The sequence below is a fragment of the Sus scrofa genome, chromosome 14, assembly GCF_054392235.1.
Source record: "Sus scrofa isolate SSC_HxYL_T2T_F1_AM1 chromosome 14, Sscrofa_HxYL_maternal_Yorkshire_Landrace_v2.0, whole genome shotgun sequence".
In the NCBI taxonomy this organism is placed as follows: Eukaryota; Metazoa; Chordata; class Mammalia; order Artiodactyla; family Suidae; genus Sus; species Sus scrofa.
The window spans coordinates 111,292,717-111,311,072 of record NC_139396.1 but is presented as its reverse complement, the minus strand read 5'-3'; the positions used below and the strand labels follow the sequence as shown (position 1 = coordinate 111,311,072).

Sequence of the window (18,356 nt, the reverse complement as noted above, 5' to 3'; positions counted from 1 at the left end):
TCTGGCTTGAAAACATACTGGCCTCTGCCTGTAAAGCATTCTGAGCACTGAGGCTGAGGGGCTCTGACCTAGCACCCTGTCCCCATCTACTTCATTCTCCCTAGTTGTTACATTTATAGAACCCTTCCCAAACCTATGGATTCAAGTTGTACCTATTATCATAATATTATTTAATATTAAGTAAACCAATGAATTATAAGCATGAATATAGATAGGGAGTATTTTGATAACCTACGTAAATGCTTTAGAAAGATACAATAAAGGCAACTTACTAAAAAATTGTCAAATTGTGGATGAATCAACCATACAGTAGTGGAAAAATGGTAAAAATTCAGGATTCTGCTCACAAAGTACTTCAAGAGTTTTAAAATTTGTGTTTCTAAAGAAAAAAATGGAAATTTTAAGTCTCATACTATAGAAAAAGGGAGTTGCCTTATTTTAAAAGACAAAACTCCCTTTTTAAAGACGTTAGAATACAGGCGTTCCCGCCATGGCTCAGTGGTTAACAAACCCCACTAGTATCCATGAGGACTCGGACTCGATCCCTGGCCTCACTTTGCTCAGTGGGTTAAGGATCCAGCATTGCTGTGGCTATGGTGTAGGCTGGCAGCTCTAGCTCTGATTTGACCCCTAGTCTTGGAATTTCCATATGCTGCAGGAACTGCCCTAAAAAGGCAAAATAATAATAATAATACAATTTTAAAGATATGTGTATGAATGAGGGGCAGAGACACAAAGACAAGGGAGAGATTTTACTTGCTTTACCTGGCTGTTGGAATAATGGACCACATGTGAACTGTGTTTACTCCACACAGAAAAAGGGCTTCAGAATGGAGTTCATAGTATCTGGCTCCCTCATCTGTGGGCAATAAAAGAAGTCAGTAACAATAGGTTTCACTGACTCCCTCTCCTTTTGATATAGGGCCCCACCTCCCTGGAGAGTTCTCCCAATATACTAGGTAGTTCTGCCACAAAGGGACAGTGAGAGGTGGCAGCAGCAGTGGTATGGGTAACTGTCATAGCCACTTAGCTGTAAGCTAAGACACATGAGACACTGTCCCTTTGTGACAGAACTGAGACTGAAGGACAGGAAGGAACATGGCAACCAGACAGCTGCAGGCAGAAGGGGAACAGCTACAGAAGCTGGCACGTGTGCCAGCGCCCTTGCTGGTGTGGTGGGAGATGGACAGGCCTAGAACCAGGCAGGGGACAGACACTGAAGGGCCCTGTCTTCCACAGTAATTTTTTTTTTTTGGTTTTCATTTCTTGGCCACCCCCAAGGCATATAACAGTTCCCAGGCCAGGGATCAAATGTGAGCCAGAGCTGCAGCAATGCTGGATTTTTAAGCCACTGTGCCGAGCCAGGGATTGAAGCAGCACCTTACGGGGACAAACCAGATCATTAAGCCACGGCACCACAGCAGAAACTCTTATGATTTTTATTCAAAGGGTTATAGGAAAGCACTCAAGAGCTTTAAATATGCGGACATGAACTGGCTTGCATTTCACTTGGGCTCCTTTGGTCAGTGGTAGACAGTGGATGAATTTGAGGGGTGGGAGGGAAACTAGTCAGGGAACTATCGGTGTGGTTCAGGCTAAGTGGAGCGGAATGACAAGCCAGAGGCTAGACAGGAATGAGCTGAAGACTGAATGAGAGGTGCAGGGAAGACATGTGACCACACCAGCCTTTTCAGAAGTAGGGATGTGAATGTGAGCAGAGACAAAGGGTGGTAAAGTGGAGGGTGGCAAGGAAAAGCTTTTAAAGGGGATTACTAGAGTACACTTGTGTGCTGCCAAGAACGACTCAGCAGAGACTAGTGAAGAAGTCAGCAGGGAGTTCCTGTTGTGGTTCAGTGGTAACGAACCCGACTAGTATCCATGAGGATGTGGGTTTGACCCCTGGCCTCGCTCAGGGGTTAAGGATTCGGTGTTGCCATGAACTGCGGTGTAGGCCACAGACAAAGCTTGGATCCCACATTGCTGTGGCTGTGGTGTAGGCCTGCAGCTACAGCTCCAATTCAACCCCAGCCCGGGAACTTCTTATGCTACAAATGTGGCCCTAACAAAGGCACAGAACAAAAAAAAAGCAAAAGCCAGAAACAATGGGAGGGGAAGTTTAAAAAAAGATAGGAAGTAGAAGAGCTGGCTTCACAGAGGAGGTAGGAAGATGGAGGACAAGGACACAGTTGCAGGTAGGTTTATGGAAACGAATACTAAACTCTTTCAGAAACGTCCTGAAAAATGATAAACATGCTTACCTTTATTAGCAGCTCCCAAATTTATTTGAATACAAAACCCTTTATTCACATAAAACTTCTCAGGCAGTAGAGCAGTGGTTACACAGTGAAAACTAGAGTCAGACCACCCAGATTCAGGTCCTGGTCCCACCACATTGCTGGTTGTGTAGCCCTGAGCAAGTTACTCAGCATCTCTCTGCTTCAGTTTAATCACCTAATAAGAGGGGAGAGTAATAGTTCTTACCTCATAAAGTTGTGAAGACTCTAAGCTCCTGCAGTCCCAGCACTTAGTGTCTGGCATAGAGTAAGCTCTCCATGAAGACCGATCTAACTGCTCTGACTGCATGACATACCCGTCCTCCACTTCCTCATCCCCTTCTGGCCTCCATCAGTGGTCTCCTGGTCTTCCCAGTTCCCTTCTTAGTAACTCCCAGCCCGTCCTTTCCTCAGAGCAGGGAAGTATGAGTGCAGGCTGAGGGGGGCGGGGGCGTGAGCTCCTGGACACGAGGGTTCTCTAGAGCAAGAGTTCAGCAAGACGGAGGAGTGTCATTACAGAGAGACTGGACGTATGCAGCAAGCAGCCTGCCCAGTGTAGGCAACAGAACACCTGCATGGCAAAGCCGGAAATGTGCTCAGAGCTGAAATCCTGGTCTGTTTTGAAAAAAATCCTTTTTAAATACTTATTCTTGTCAAATGGCTATGATGGCTGCTCTCTCTCTAACATGGTTACCAAGAAATAGGTTAAGGGCATTGAAGCAAATTCCCTTTTTAAATAATGTTTCTCTAGCTAAGTTCACACACCAGAAAAGCAAAAGCAGGTAAGTCAGAAAACCAAGGTTTAGGCTCTTTGCAATTTGTATAAAATCTAAAATCTAAGAGAATGTCAGTATTCCCTTCGATCCCAATCCATAGAAATTCTTAAAATTGCCCAGGAAAACTTTTTGCCACAAATTTATATTTTGTTTTCAATGAAAAAAACTCTTAATTTCATAATTTTCATACCACTTTTTTCTTTTTTATTTAAAATAACGAATTAGCATACTAGATAACATTGTTTACATTCCAGTGGTGCATGTTTAATGACTAGGGCATGAATGATTAAAAACCACAATCATTATCTCAGCATTCCCTACAAAGTGCCCCATTTTGTTTTGTCTAGAGGAGGGGAAAAGAGAAGGAACGGAACACAGGGAAGGAAGAGGAATGAAGAAGGAATGGCATCATATAGGGAGAAAAGCAAATGTCAATTATCATACCTAGGTTTCAGGCTGCAAAACCTGTTGAACAGGATAAACTATAATGAGAAAATAGATGTCACAGTCCAGGGTAGACAGCTAGTTCAGTTTAACTTCATCATTCAGCTAAAAGATTAAGAGCTTCTCAAAAATATACCAAATATCAAGCCTACAAAAGTAATTTATTTCTTCGTAAAATTTACTAAGATTTATTCCTTTTGCAAAATGTAAAGAATGGACTGATATCACGAGCAGGTTTCTACTTACAAAAACAGACAGTAATAATGTCCAACGAGCACATCTAACACAACTTTCCAAGATATACAGTGAAAGATTTTACAAGTGAGTCTCTCTTACTGATGCAAGGTATATATTTTACATACTTACTGGTATTGTGTCAACATTGGCTATAAAGTATTTAACACACATTTATAATTCACACTCAGTGAAGATCTAACAGTAAGGGCAACTGCTTACTTGGGAAAGCATAGAAAATTAGTGTGAGGTAGTTCAATAAAAACCTAGTTTAATTTGTAAGTTATTGTGAGAATAGAACATTGTGCAAAACTAATCCACAGGTACTATTTCTCAGAAGTTTCAGTAACAAAGAGAATCAACCAGAAATGGCCAGAAAGTGTTACTCTTACTAGACTCTCCTTAAGAGCACTTAACTAAGAGCAGTTAGCTTGAAATTAATTAGGACGTTTGTTTTCCTTACCAGTTTTTTCAAATCGTACCCCAAACTATACATTTCTGCTTCAATGCCCTTCACCTCTTCATCTTTCCTGCTATTAAGGAAAAAATAGTTTCCTCCGATTCAGGAAAAATCTAAGAGAGATCAGTAGAAACACAATGTATGCTAAAATGTAAAGGATCTGGAGGCAACATTTAAGAGGGCTGCTAATGACAGAACAGTGGCGCTTGGTTTTTCTACCGGTAAGATTTTACTGGGGTCATGGGGCGTCATGCATTCACTCTACAGCTAATGTGTGACTAATGAACAACACTCACAAACTACAACAGTATTTTTGAAAATAGACTATGTTTTTACCTCAAAATGTTGTACAGGCTTGTGCCTAGGCAACAATGAGTAGTTAGGTCTTCATAGTGTAGCATATACTGGCCAATAGCAAATATACCAAGTCTTAACTGTAACCCCAAACAGCTTCACTTGCCTGCTGCCGATTTCACTATCAGACATTGATGTCCTCTTCACCTTTTTAGACAACACAGCAGAATCAGCAAGGAACAAAATAATGGAAAAGGCTTAAAGGGAAAGTCTTCTGCTTTACACACAATCAACACTCTTGATATTGTTCAGGGGGTTGTGTGGTAGCCTTCTCACTAAAGAGGCTGGCATTTTTCTTGGAAAGTCTGGTGTGAATGCACTGTGCCTTTACCAACTTAGAAGAGCGCATACCAGGTACAATCAGCAGCTGAGGATGCGTGACAAAAAAAAACTGTTCAGCAAACAGCATGAAAGAGTTGAGATGCTCTATTTATGTCTATTATAATTAAGCAATCCCAACAACACAATCATTTAACAAATGATCAGTATATAGTAGAGGGTAAAAGACTAGGAAGAAATATGCAGAAAGAATCAGTGTCTCTTTCCTAACCTATAAAGTTGAATAATAAATCTTGGTCAAAATAATTTTCTGACAATAAGACAATATGTTAACTATATAAAGTTGGAAAACCAAAGCTGTAACATAAGCAAGGTGGCTTTACATAAGTACTGCTTGACAGAAATCTTATCTGCAATCTCTCTTAAATAATCAATGTTTAAGATGTTTTAAAGGTTCAAAAAACTTTTAAAATAAAAAGAACTAGTATATCTTTAACAGAATTAAGAGGAAAAGCTGTACTTAGATATTGAATTTTAAAAACCCAGAGCACGCATTTAATGAACAGACTTTGTTTTCAGGATATAACAAGTATTTTGCCCTAAACGACTAATAAAAGTTTGTTTTCTCTGAATCAACTGAAGCATGCTGGTTGGCAAGTGGGAGCTGGCATTTACAACAAACGATGCAGTAGTAACAGGTGGTTTTACTTGCTTGACCAAAATCTGTATCAATAGAGGTGGCTTATTAGCAAGGAAACAAAAGGAAATCTTATGAGAGCATGTCAATTGTTAAAGTGCAATAGTGAAAGAATCTATCCTATAGAAATAAAACTAGTTAACTGTCAAACTAATATAAACTAAGAACACACTTATTTCTCAAATTTCTTCTGAAGTTGTAAATCCAATCCTGTTTCTACAATTCAAAAGGTGTTATAGGCCCAAAACTTTAATTTGCCTGATAAAATTAATGCACCCTGCTGTTATGAGTAGAAAAGGGACTGATTAAAAAGGCTGACAACTTCAAAAGAGGCTAGAGATCATGACTTTAAACCATCAAAAACAAACTTGCTATTCCAAAGCATATAAAAAGGCTATTAATGTACTTTAATCCTAAATATTGCACAGTAACAATGACCTAAAATACCTTACTCAAAAGGAATTTTGCATTGAATATATGAATAACATGTTGGGTGGACTTTCAGATGCTGCACACTGAGCCACACCAGTTCTCACTCTTGCTGGTCATTAATTCTAGTGGGCTTTCTGCCTAGAACCTTTGCTTATTTAAGTATGCACTTCCCAGTTCATTATATAAAATGTCTCTTGTTCCAAAAATAACAAAAGTGCCTGGGGAATATTACAGACAACATATTTCAGAGATAATGAGACTTCAATGACATTTTACTTAAAAAAATTCAGTTATAGAGAAATAATTCTGCAGATATAAAATGTAAACAGTTAACATACAACTTGTCAGGAGCAGCACCATTCTTACACTATTCAACATCCACATTGCATGTTTTACTGAAAATCAGGTTTAAAAAATTAAAGACTCAGACTAAATAACCACCATTTCTGCCTGCTCTGCTCAATGTGAAGAAACAGTCCTTAGAAAATGATATCCTATATATGGCTGTGTGCTACTATTTTCAGATGAACGGTATATTGCTCATTTTATATATTACCTACAGAAATCCAAGTAGGCTTTGGAACCTCCCAACAGCTGGTATAAAAATGATTATGCCACAGGTAGAATCAAATGGCCAGAAACACCTGGAGAACTGATGCTCAACTGACTGACATTCTAATAGGAAACCGGGTAAGTCCAAGGGCCTGAGGCTACAGGAAAAGGAAACCCCAGACTTTAGACATTGCTGGGACCTACAGCCTGAGTAGATTAACTCAGTGTATACAAAAACAGGCTCATAGCTAGTAAAGGTGAACCATCTGTTTATTTGCATTGAAATGTATTATTCATGAAGTATCCCCTTGACTTTAGGTGATCATAAGCTTTGAGCATGCCACAAATTTGCAGAAGACATCATATTCTCTTACTTTACTTTGGTGGGTGGGATGGGGAATAGGAAGGTAGTAGTTGACGCCTAGTATCTTCAAAGACATGCTCTGAGTTACACTGCCATTTAGATGGGGCTTTTGCTAAAATTCAAGTAGGATTACCTACCAATTGTTGTAATTAGAATTGGCGAGTAGCAAGTATTGGAGGTTTTTAAACACGTTCATCATTTACAGTAGTTTTTCCTGAATATAACTGGCTACAGGTTATTTCCCCTCACTCCTCTGGGGTTATTTCATTGATAAGCACATAACCCTAAAGGATAGCATCATGAACAAAACATTTGAAATAAATTCTAATAAAAAAACTATAAAAATCTTAAATAATTCATGATATAGGCAAGTCACCACATAATAGTTGCTTTGATAAACAAAATCTTACAAATTCAGTAAAAAAAAAAAAAATCAGCAGCATAAGATAAAGCAAATATGCAAAAATTTTAAACCATGATAAAATAATTAGGTTTACATTATACAGTTAATTACAGCAAAAATACAATACAGTTTTGTTGCTGTTTTAAAACACAACTTAAGTTTTAAATTACATCACTTGAAATTAAAAAAAAATAAACTACTTTTCTACAAAATGAATTCTACATTTTTAAAAAGTCACTCAAAAATAAGACCACTGAATTGTTTTTCAAAGTAGTTCTATCAATGACTAAACGACTTCCCATTCCCTCCCCCAACCCCCCACCCCAAAGGCCCAAGTAGTCATCTACAGCAGCCCAGAGGTCCAGCTGATGCTTCTAGACTGCTGTCTGTATCCGAGGCCAAAGTCGGATCTGTTGACATTGAAGACACATCATTGACAGACGATGATGACGATGGATGCTGAGAGCCATTGATCACTGCTGCACCTGTGCTATGAGAAACAAAACAGCAAATCAGTTGCAGACAGAGTTTCAGACCGAGCTACTTGTACTGTACTACCTCCAGTGGTCAGTAATTTTTCTTTTGGTTTTAAGAGGCTCACTAAAAATAATCGTAAGTGATATTCAACACAATTCTAACTTACAATTTTTCCTACAAGCTATGAGGTGAGAATTCTGAAAATACCTGGAAATTTGCAATCCTATCCTAATTTTTCATTTTCAGTTCAAGGTAAGAATTATCAAGTCCAAGTCATATTTAGAAAAAGTCCTACAGCAAGAGTCGTAATTGGCTTCAGGTTGTATACGAATAATACTGATAATACATGCAAAACTGTACTGCATTCTGTTGGTGAGAGGTTCTCAATGGGATAACTCATTAAGTTAAAAACTATTGCCCTAGGAGTTCCCTTGTGGCACAGCAGGTTAAGGATCTGGCATTGTCAATGCAGCAGGCTGGGTCGATGCTGTGTTGCAGGTTTAATCCCTGGCCTACAAACTTCCATATGCCACAGGTGCAGCCAAAACAAAACAAAACAAAAAAACCACTGCCCTAAAAAAAATGCTTTATGATATTTTCTCACTGTGAAGTCCAAACAATTCTTCTGGTACATCTTGTTTTAAAGCAAAAGCCAAGACAAAGACTAAAACCATTTTAATTCAGAGGATCCTTAGTTCAACTGCCCCATTTTACATGAGGTTTACATGACTTGCTAGAGCCACACAAGTGCCCTAATTAGGTGAACTCAGGTTATTCTATTCTAGTAAGTACTTGATAAATGCAAACATGGACTTATTAAACAGATAAAGTAAGGAAAGATGATTTCCTTTACCGAAAGTAAAGTCTAAGAAGCATTTCCTGCATTTTAAAAAGTAATAGGAATTCTTTTTTTGGTTTGTTTGTTTTTCGGTCTTTTTGTTTTTTTAGGGCCACACCTGTGGCATATGGAGATTCCCAGGCTAGGGGTCGAATCGGAGCTGTAGCCTTCGGCCTACACCAAAGCCACAGCAACACCAGATCCGAGCCACATCTGCAATCTATACCACAGTTCCCGGCAACACCAGATCCTTAACCCACTGAACGAGGCCAGGGATCAAACCTGCAGCCTCATGGTGTCTAGTCGGATTTGTTTTTCTGCTGCGCCATGGCAGGAACTCCAGAATTCTTAACCTACAGAAAAACCCTCTTAAAGGTTGGGTCAGAGTGCAGAACATGTTAAAGATGATTCATGAACTAGGTAGGTGCTTTTGAACTACATGATCACTAAAATAAGGGTTATTCCAATTTGAGTATATTAAATAATGCAAGTAAAACAAAAGTTCTTAAGAATACATTTATGGAATACAAGAAGTGATTTTCAAAATGAGTGATAAGAATTTCTAAGGGTGAGTTTCAGGGACCCAATGATGTTAAAAATGCTCCAAAATCCAGCACCTCAGTGTTTAAAATTATCCCTCATTTCAGTCTAATGACAGGTAATAAAACACTTAAATAAGAAAGCTCCTCTGAGAGCTTGTATTCAAATCCAACAATGAAATAGCCAGGGGAGTGGAAATAGGCAAATCTTTAGGGTGCTGCAGTAGGGACCGGGAGACAGAAAAAAATGGAACCGAAAGGGACAGAGCAGGTGACCGGAGATGAAATGGAAAATAAAAGTAGATGGAACGTCAGGCCAGACAAAAAAGAGGAAAAGGAGAAATGGTGATAACCTACTAGATTCAAAAAAGGACCATTAGGTTCCCAGAGTGAAATGAAGATAATATACTTTTAAAATTCAATCCATAGACACTACAGAATGCACCTTTTCTGACTAAAGAGTATACAATATCATGGATAGCTTCAAAGACCTGTACTGAAACATTCAAATCACAAAAAGGGTTCTATCATATATACTTTTATTATGCCTCTTTCTTAATACAAAATTTTATTCAAATTTCTTAATCTGACAAAAGTTAACTTCTAAATGCATCATAACTAGTTAACTTTATTTTTATAAAAGATTAGTTTACTACTATTTTTCTTTACAAGCTACAACTGAGAATCCAGAAACTGTCTAGAAACTTACAGTCCTATCCTTTCTGCTGACTTATTTTGTAACTATAGTTAAGTGTTACCTAGGATTCAAATTTTTCACTTATAAATTAAGAACAAATACAACTGCTCTATCTCATAAGATTAAGTTTACTAAAACATTTGACACTTAGGATGTTCCATTCAATAGGATAGTTTGCTAAAGTATAAAACTCTCCCTAATAATAGACTTTTCAAATTCCAGCCAAGCCTCCATCATAAACAATTCATTTATATGACTACTATATATAAATACAAAGCTAATTAATTAATTCAGCTTTTAAAGCATTATAATATAGCTTTTGTTATAACTAACTGTAGGTAAGAGCTGTCAAAACCAATTTGTATTTTCAACAGGATCTGTATTATAATTTGGAAGACTGCATTCTTGCACAAGGATCTAAAAAATAAAGAATTAAAAGAACTCATGGGGTTCCTGTCTTGGCTCAGTGGAAACATCTGAGTAGTATCCACGAGGATGCAGATTCAATACCGGGCCTTGCTCAGTGGGTTAAGGATCAGGCGTTTCTGTGAGCTGTGGTGTAGGTCACAGACATGGCTCAGAGCTGATGTTGCTGAGGCTGTCGTGTAGGCCAGCAGCTACAGCTCCAATTCAACCCCTAGCCTAGGAACCTCCATATGCCTCGGGTGTGGCCCTAAAAAGGCAAAATAAATAAATAAATAAATAAAAGAACTCTAAATGTAACCAAAAATGTCATGGGAAACTATAAAAATTATTTAAACAAGTACGTTTATAGTACAACAAAATGGGCACCTAAAACTACATTATAAATCTTACTCATAAACAAGATGACAGATATCCAAGTTCTTTCTTGGAAAGTAGAAAAGTTTTTAGAGAGATGATTAAAACAGCAGAAATTTACTGAAATTCAAGACCTATCTGTTGAAAAGTTACTCAGCTTTCAAAGCTTAGCTCAGATTTAATCTCTTCCATATAACTGTCCCAATTGCCTATAGCCAAAAATCTCTGCTGCAAGTCAGAAAACCATGCTCTCTCTGAAGTTACTGATAAACATGGCTTCAAGTATTAGCTTTTCTACATAAAAGATTTGTAGTCTTGTATCATTTAATTTTTCTAAACTTTAGTTTCCTCATCTGTAAAATGTACATAACAATCTCTTTCTCAGGGTTTTGAGTGGAAGAATGAAACCAAGTACATAAACTACTGCTGTCTCTCATATACTTACTATGCATATGTTACCAGTCATTTCAATTTCTTATGCTTTCACAAGTACTAAAATTAAATATGAGCTTATGATAAAAGAAGTTGTTTAGCTCCTGCAAACCAATGTTCTTCTTAGATAGAATACTTTCTGATAGCAGTTTTACTATTACCATTAAACAAATCAAAAATACCAAAATGAGAAAGATGGTAACTAGGTATCACATATAAAATTTTGCAATGATGATTTATTTATCCAAAGATGGTTAAAATCATAGAAAGGTTAAATATACTAAATTGGGAGAAATTTCTTCTTTAAAGACAATATTGCCAACAACAACAATAAAAAGGTTTTAAATTTCTGTACCTCAATGGAATGTTATTATTATAGAAAAAGATGTCCATTTTATGAATTCAGTTACTGATATATTAGTATGATGTACTGGTACAACAGTGTACCACTGCTTTCAAAATTTAACCTCACAAGCTGTACTTCTTATACATATTAAACTTTAAAAAAAATAGTAATAAACATGGAAAGAACTGAAGGTTTCAGGCCACTGAGGTTTACAACACATTGAATTTAACTGTAATCTTAACTAAGCATATATTGTAACCAACCTAAAGGAGAGGGCTGCCCCCGTATAACTCCATTCTTGGTTCTCTCCTCCAAGTCCATAACTTCTTTGTATATCAATTCTGTAAAAGAGGTGAATAAAACCAAACTTTTCAAAGTCTGAGAGGCAATCTCACAAGATATGTATGTTTGAAGTAAAAAAATGTTTACACACATTAAGTACTTCGAACTGTGTCCTTGCAATGGTAGAGGGTCTTAGGTGTCTGCCTAAGATTCAAAGGCGTTAACAATTTCTTGATCCTCAACCATGAATTATATTGAAACAAAATCTCTGCTGTATTATTCCTAAAGCTGGATTAAAGACAGAGCTGAGGTTAGAAACTTTACCTTTTTTACTCCACCAGTACTTTGAAATATACCATATCATACCACATATCATTCTGTATTACAAATGCTCATTTAATTCTCAGTGAGGGCTTGAAGCAAATTTGTCTAATTTTTTTTTCCTGAGCCCAGGCATGGTACCTGATAACACGGTAGGTACTTACCCAGATACTGGTTAAAAGACTTAAATGCAAGAGTATGTGCAAGCTTCTTTAATGAGAATAGAATATAAATACATTCTCATTAAAGGAAAAGGATCAGATAGCTACATTTTAACTGCTTCTGAGTTGAAACATGGCATCCTATCACTGTCAAGAAGACTTCTTCCTGGGAATCTTGCTCCTTAACTAGGCTTCTGGATAGTAGGTAGATTTCTAGGAGTGAGACAATGGATGTTGCCCTGCTGGTGTATGTGCCTCCTGCCCTGTATTCGTCTATGTTATTCTAATGTCAAATGTGATATGCCTTCTGAGTATGAATGTCCACTTAAGAAGAACCTTCTGGTGGATGCTAACACTGCCATTATTCATCATCTTCTCTGGGTCATGAAATTCTCTGAGAACTGCATATAAGCAATGAACCCTCTCTGAGAAAAATGGACAAGCAAAAAATGTTGCACAGAATTTCACGGAGTCTGTAATTCCTTAAATTAATCTTCTGATAAATAATTTCTGATCACAGAGTATGACAACATTTATACTGAAAATAAGGTAAAAACAAGTAGATATGTTGGAATGAACAAAAATGAGAGATACTTCAGTTTGCTTGTGATGGTAACCTACTTGGACTGGGAAGGAGAAAAATAGGAAATCTTGACAGATTAAAGAATGGGAGATGCTTTTCTTTAAAGAAGCAAAAAAGAATGATAAGCATTCCAGATAAGAGGATTAAAAAAGAAAGAGTGAGAAAACAAGACCCCATTGTGAAAAGGGACTAAGGCAGAAGAACCAAAGCTAATTAGGAGTACTAACTAGACAAAGCAATCTGCAGTCAACGGTTTTGGCAATGAATTTTTCTTTCTGTTATGATGATAAAATTCTTAAGCAGATCTTGAAAAAATGCAGTGTGTGGGTAATTACCAAACTACATTTGGAGGTAGAAGAAAAAGATATAAAATAAACATGTTTAGCATAATGAAAAATCCCAGATATATCCTTATACAAATGAAAATACCATGTTTCACCGATTTTAAGATGCACTTTTTTGATAGTTTAATATTTTTGAAATTGGGTTGCATCTTATAATTAGTGGTGCAGTACAGTTGGCATTGTTTTCTTTCTTTCTTTTTTGGTTTTTATAAAGGGCTACACTCATGGCACATGGAAGTTCCCAGGCTAGGGGTCAGATCGGAGCTGTAGCTCCTGGCCTGTACCATAGTAATGCCAGATCTGAGCCGCATCCGAGCTACAACACAGTTCATAGCAACGCTGGATTCTTAACCCACTGAGCAAGGCCAGGGATCAAACCTGCATCCTCATGGATACTAGTCGGGTTTTTTACTGCTAAGCCATGATGGGAACTCTTGTTTTCTCTTTCCTAGCAGTACATAACAGTATGTTTTACACTTGGAGGCCTATTAAGATCCATGAAAACCATAAATGTTAACTGTAAATATAATGATATATAAAAATATCAGGTTAGATATTTTTTCTTTTCTTTCCTTTCTTTTTTTTTTTTTTGCTTTTTAGGGCTGCACCCATGGCATATGAAGGTTCTCAGGCTAGGGGGCAAATCAGAGCTACAGCTGCCAGCCCACACCCACAGCCACAGCCACACAGGATCCAAGCTGAGTCTGTGACCTACACCACAGCTCATGGCAACGCCAGATCCTTAACCTAAGCAATGAGCGAGGCCAGGGATCGAACCTGCAACCTCATGGTTCCTAGTCAGATTCTTTTCTGCTGCACCATGATGGGAACTCCAGGTTATATATTTTAGTACATACTGTGATCCGTAGTTACTATACTCTTACATATTACATATACTTGGGTTCTATCATTCCAGTGGGCTCTATATATCTCCCAAAGTCAACTTAAAGAAAACTAACCTCTGGTTATTCCTAAGAAGAAAGATCAAATTCACTACTCTCAAATAAATTTATAGATAGATTACCTGATTCAGTTTATACCTCCTCAGTCCCTTTTCTCTTCCAAGTATTTAGGTTCTTGGCTCTTAATAACATATCTTCTACCTGATTTTTTTGGTCTACATGATTTTAAGATCAGGTAAAAAAGGGGATCAAGTGACTTGCCCAAAGTCATGTAGCTTAAAAAATGGTCAAAATATTAAGTGACAACAACATAGATGGAGATGGAGGTAAACAGTATCTAAAAATTACCTGGCCCAAATATTACAGGGAATCTTTTAAAGAAAAATATTTTAACATTTCCAGGACTACCAAAGCATTATTAATGTTCAATTAAAGTAAAAAAATAAAATTAAATTTAAAAACTACTATATTAGATATGTAAAGACTAAAAATTAACTCACTCTGTTGGTGAGAGTGGGGGTAAAACAACATTCCTATACGAAACTGATGGAAGTGTAAACAAGCTACAATTTCTTTGGAGAATAAATGGAAAAGTATCTTCAGCCCAGCAAAAGTCCCTGCAGGATTTTTCTTACATGCATGTTCTCAGATGTGCACAAGAACAGTGCGGAGTCGTCTGTAACAACAGACTACACACAACTTAAGTGCTTTTCAAGAGGTTGCTAGATGCAGAACCACTTTGTCACACAGTCACACAGGATATCACTAACTAGCTATTAAACCAAATGAGTCAGACAGGTGAAGCAAAAGAAAATAATTTCCAAAATATATGATTATATCAACAAAGCAAGTGTGCACTGTATACAATCATTTGTGATTAAAACAGGGTGGGAGAGGAAAAGAGGGAGACATCAAACACACATATTTGTAGATTATGGAAGAACAGGAAAATTCCAGAAAGTACTAATGCATCTGTGTCTGAGGTGGGGAACATAAGACATCAGGATTAAGTCAGAGAGGGAAGGACACTTACTTTCTACTTCTGTAAAAATATTAATAAGCATATTATCAAATATCACTTATGAATAATAGAAAATATCTTTCATTTATTTCCCTAAAAAGGATGAATAAATCAGCATAAAAAACCAGAAACTCTTTCAGCTTCATCTTAAAGAATCTGGGGAATGTTACCTTTCCACTCTTCTATTGTGTGTTCCCTTTCATCCAACTGCTTGTCAGGTATCTTTGGTGGTGGCTGAAAAACACAGGCAACAATATTTGAGTCGGTTTATTGTGAGTATATAAATTCTTTAGAATTATTTGAAATATTAGCCAGACAGAAGGCTTGGAAAAACACATCATTAAACCAAGATTGATCAACGATTAACACTATTCTTGTGTAGAGAGACTAGTTTTAGACAACTCCATGGCAGGAAAAAAGATATTTAACTGTTTTTTTCTTTTCTTTCTGGTTTTTGAACTTGCCACATTTTAACTATAGAGTTGTGCTAATCTTTGGACACATAAGTTCTTTTATAACTAAGTTTAGATGTTTTCCCCAAAGGCTCAGGATTTTAGCTCATCTAATTAGGAATTAAGGCAAAAAGGCAAGAAACAATGGGAAGGAGCTTATTTTGTGCAGGAGGTGCTTGGATATATTCATTCTCTTAAGGAACTTTTCATGTAGAAACAGAACACCACTGTCATTTATTTATATTTTTGTTTAAAATTTAAAAATATCCTCCAAACTTCCAAACTTTAAGAGTATAGTCTTCAAACATTAAGAAAAGAACTTACAGCTTCAGCTTCAGAAGGATCATACCAGACATTAATGTAAGGGTGCTGGAGAGCTTCATCTACAGAGATCCTTTTAGATGCATCAATTACCAGCATTTTGGATAACAAATCCCTTGCCTGACTAGCTGCAAAAATAATGATGTTAATGTACACTTATCCCATAAAAGCTTTAAAATTATAAAAAAAATTTCAGAAATTTGAAATCATCATTTATTAAAAAATATGTTCTAAAAAGAACAGATTTTACTATAAAATTAGGTCACATATATGATTAAATATATAATTACAAAAAAACTAAAAGTAATTAAAAACTCACATTGTCTGTTACCCAGGGATAATGCTGAGTTACGTCCCATAAGAACATGAACACACCCCCTCCACAACCATCAACCTACCTACAATGGGATTAAAGATACATAATTTATAAAAAGTACCTTTAAGTTTGTTGTGCTCCGAATCGGCTGGGAAAAGTACATCAGGAAAGAGCTTCTCAAAGCTATATCCAGCATATTTAGGTCTGTTTTCGACGTAAGTCCTTACTGTTGGTTGTAGTTTCTTCATGAATTCGGGACATGGTGTTCCAAGCTGTTCAATAACTTTATTCCATTGATCAATATCTAATATCGAGTAGCTAAGAAAAATACTGTGCATCTAATGTTCAACAGTCATATTCATGTTAAAATAACAAGAAAATGGCAATTAAAAATCCTAAGAAAGAATGTGGCAGTTATAAATCTTACAGCCACCTTGCAAAAGGCAATGATTGTAGGTGGACAAAAAGGATCAATAAACAAGCTTTGTTAACCTTATTTATTACGTGTTAATGTGTGTGTCTACTGACACTGATTTTATCATAAAAAATGAAAGCTTAAACTCATAAATTCTAAATACAATTGATAAGTGGCTCAAAGAAAATGATAATTACTACCCATAGGGACTCCAGAATGTGAACTATACACAATTTTAGAATACAAAATTTGCCTTTTCTTCCAGCTTATCAGAAAATGTGAGCGCATTTCTAAGAAGATAAACTTTTATCATCTGCTCTGCTTTTTTGAATTTTCTACACTAAGTGAAAATAACCAGTAGCAATCAAAATGTTTGCTTTGCTAAAAGTGGCATTTTCTTTTGCCTTACTTTATGTTAATTTTTTTTAACATTCTGAAATTTAAGAAAATGATTCAGTATTTGGTTAAGTTGTAAGGTTAGAATTCCCTGGTCTCTTTCCCCCAGTATTTACATTTGAAGTCCTCCCTGTGGACTAAGACCTAAAACTTTCTTACTGTAATCCAGTGAATATGGCTTTTCACATTTCTCCTCCTAAAACAATTTTAAGTGGCACCAGCTGGTAAACACATAACAGATCACTGTTAATATAAACATTAAAAAGAAGTCAGATGAACAAAAATCATGAACCCAAATCTACTCATCTCCTTATAAACTATAACTGCTGAAAGTCTCAGATGAAAAGATCAGTATGTTATATTGAGTAATGAGACAACAACCAAAAGACATAGAACACACAGAATGTTAACAAAAAAGGAGGTGGGGAGGACAAAACAAAAGGATGACAAGAAGCAACAGACAATTCCAAAATTCACATTAAGTCCTAAGTACTTCTAGACTCACTCAAGTGTGTAATTATGAGAAAATTGCAAGCTATGATTTTTGATTTAGATTAAATAAATCAACTCAAAGACAGCAAGTAATTGTGGATATTTAACTTGAGCAGTTTTCAGAATTAACATATGAAACAACCAGTAAGTGAGGGAAAGTAAAGTCTATATCAAACAGCAGGTGGTATTTTGAAAGACTAATTTAACAATATTTTCTTATTAGGGAGAGACAAAATACATGATACCTGACCAAGCTAAAGTGCTGTCATACATTTGACCTTTAGAAACTACATTTTAGGCCAAAGATAAGGATACGATCTGTACCTGGGAACAAAACACCACCTTTGATCATTTCTCCCATGATGCACCCAACTGACCAAATGTCAACTGAAAACAAAATGCAATGACATTAACATAAAGATTTTGGTTAAAAAAAAAAAATTAAAAAAAAATCACGCACACCATGTATACTTCAAAATTATAGAAAGCAGTATAAAATAAAAATGAGTGACAGTGAATGTGTTCTAACTACCAGCAGAGACTGTATGTCCTACTGCCAGATGCAGCCTACAAATATTTCAGCTTCATATCTCAACAATTTTTGAACTATAACAGCCACAAACTTTGTCTGTTTTAAAAAAACCCCACATGTATGAATATACACTTATTCATTTTCATTAGAGAACATAAGGAAATTCATCACCTAACTAATTAAACTGCTGCAGCAGCACAAGGATACAGTCCCTTCCTGGAAAGAGGATTTTGTGGCAAACCATTTCTCCCATAATGCACCCCACAGACCATAAATCCACTATATGTTTGCAGCACAAAAGAAGGAAAAGCAAAGCAAAAGGTCATTAAAATCAAAGAAGCATAATATGACTGCGTTATATTAAAAACTGCAAAACATCACAAAGAAAAAAGTGATTTTAATTTTAGCTAATGGAATAACTAAAAACAAAGTATTTTTTCA

At 36.4% G+C, this 18,356-nt stretch overlaps 1 protein-coding gene across 47 annotated transcripts in view; it reads right to left on the bottom strand.

Annotated features, from left to right (window-relative positions):
- Nucleotides 1-3,230: 3,230 nt before the first annotated feature.
- MAPK8 (mitogen-activated protein kinase 8) overlaps nt 3,231-18,356 on the bottom strand; it is a 119,825-nt gene continuing 104,699 nt past the window's right edge. For 15 of the 47 annotated variants that reach the window (XM_084996618.1, XM_084996619.1, XM_084996628.1 and 12 more), the window contains 6 exons: nt 18,123-18,194; nt 16,202-16,384; nt 15,768-15,892; nt 15,162-15,225; nt 11,641-11,718; nt 3,231-7,758 (listed from right to left, as the gene is read on the bottom strand). In XM_084996618.1, coding sequence (XP_084852744.1) covers nt 7,742-7,758; nt 11,641-11,718; nt 15,162-15,225; nt 15,768-15,892; nt 16,202-16,384; nt 18,123-18,194 — 539 coding nt within the window. In that variant the 3' untranslated portion in view covers nt 3,231-7,741. Of the gene's footprint in view, nt 7,759-11,640; nt 11,719-15,161; nt 15,226-15,767; nt 15,893-16,201; nt 16,385-17,698; nt 17,771-18,122; nt 18,195-18,356 lie in introns of all 47 variants that reach the window. The other 32 variants (XM_084996599.1, XM_084996601.1, XM_084996606.1 and 29 more) reach the window with 3 other exon arrangements.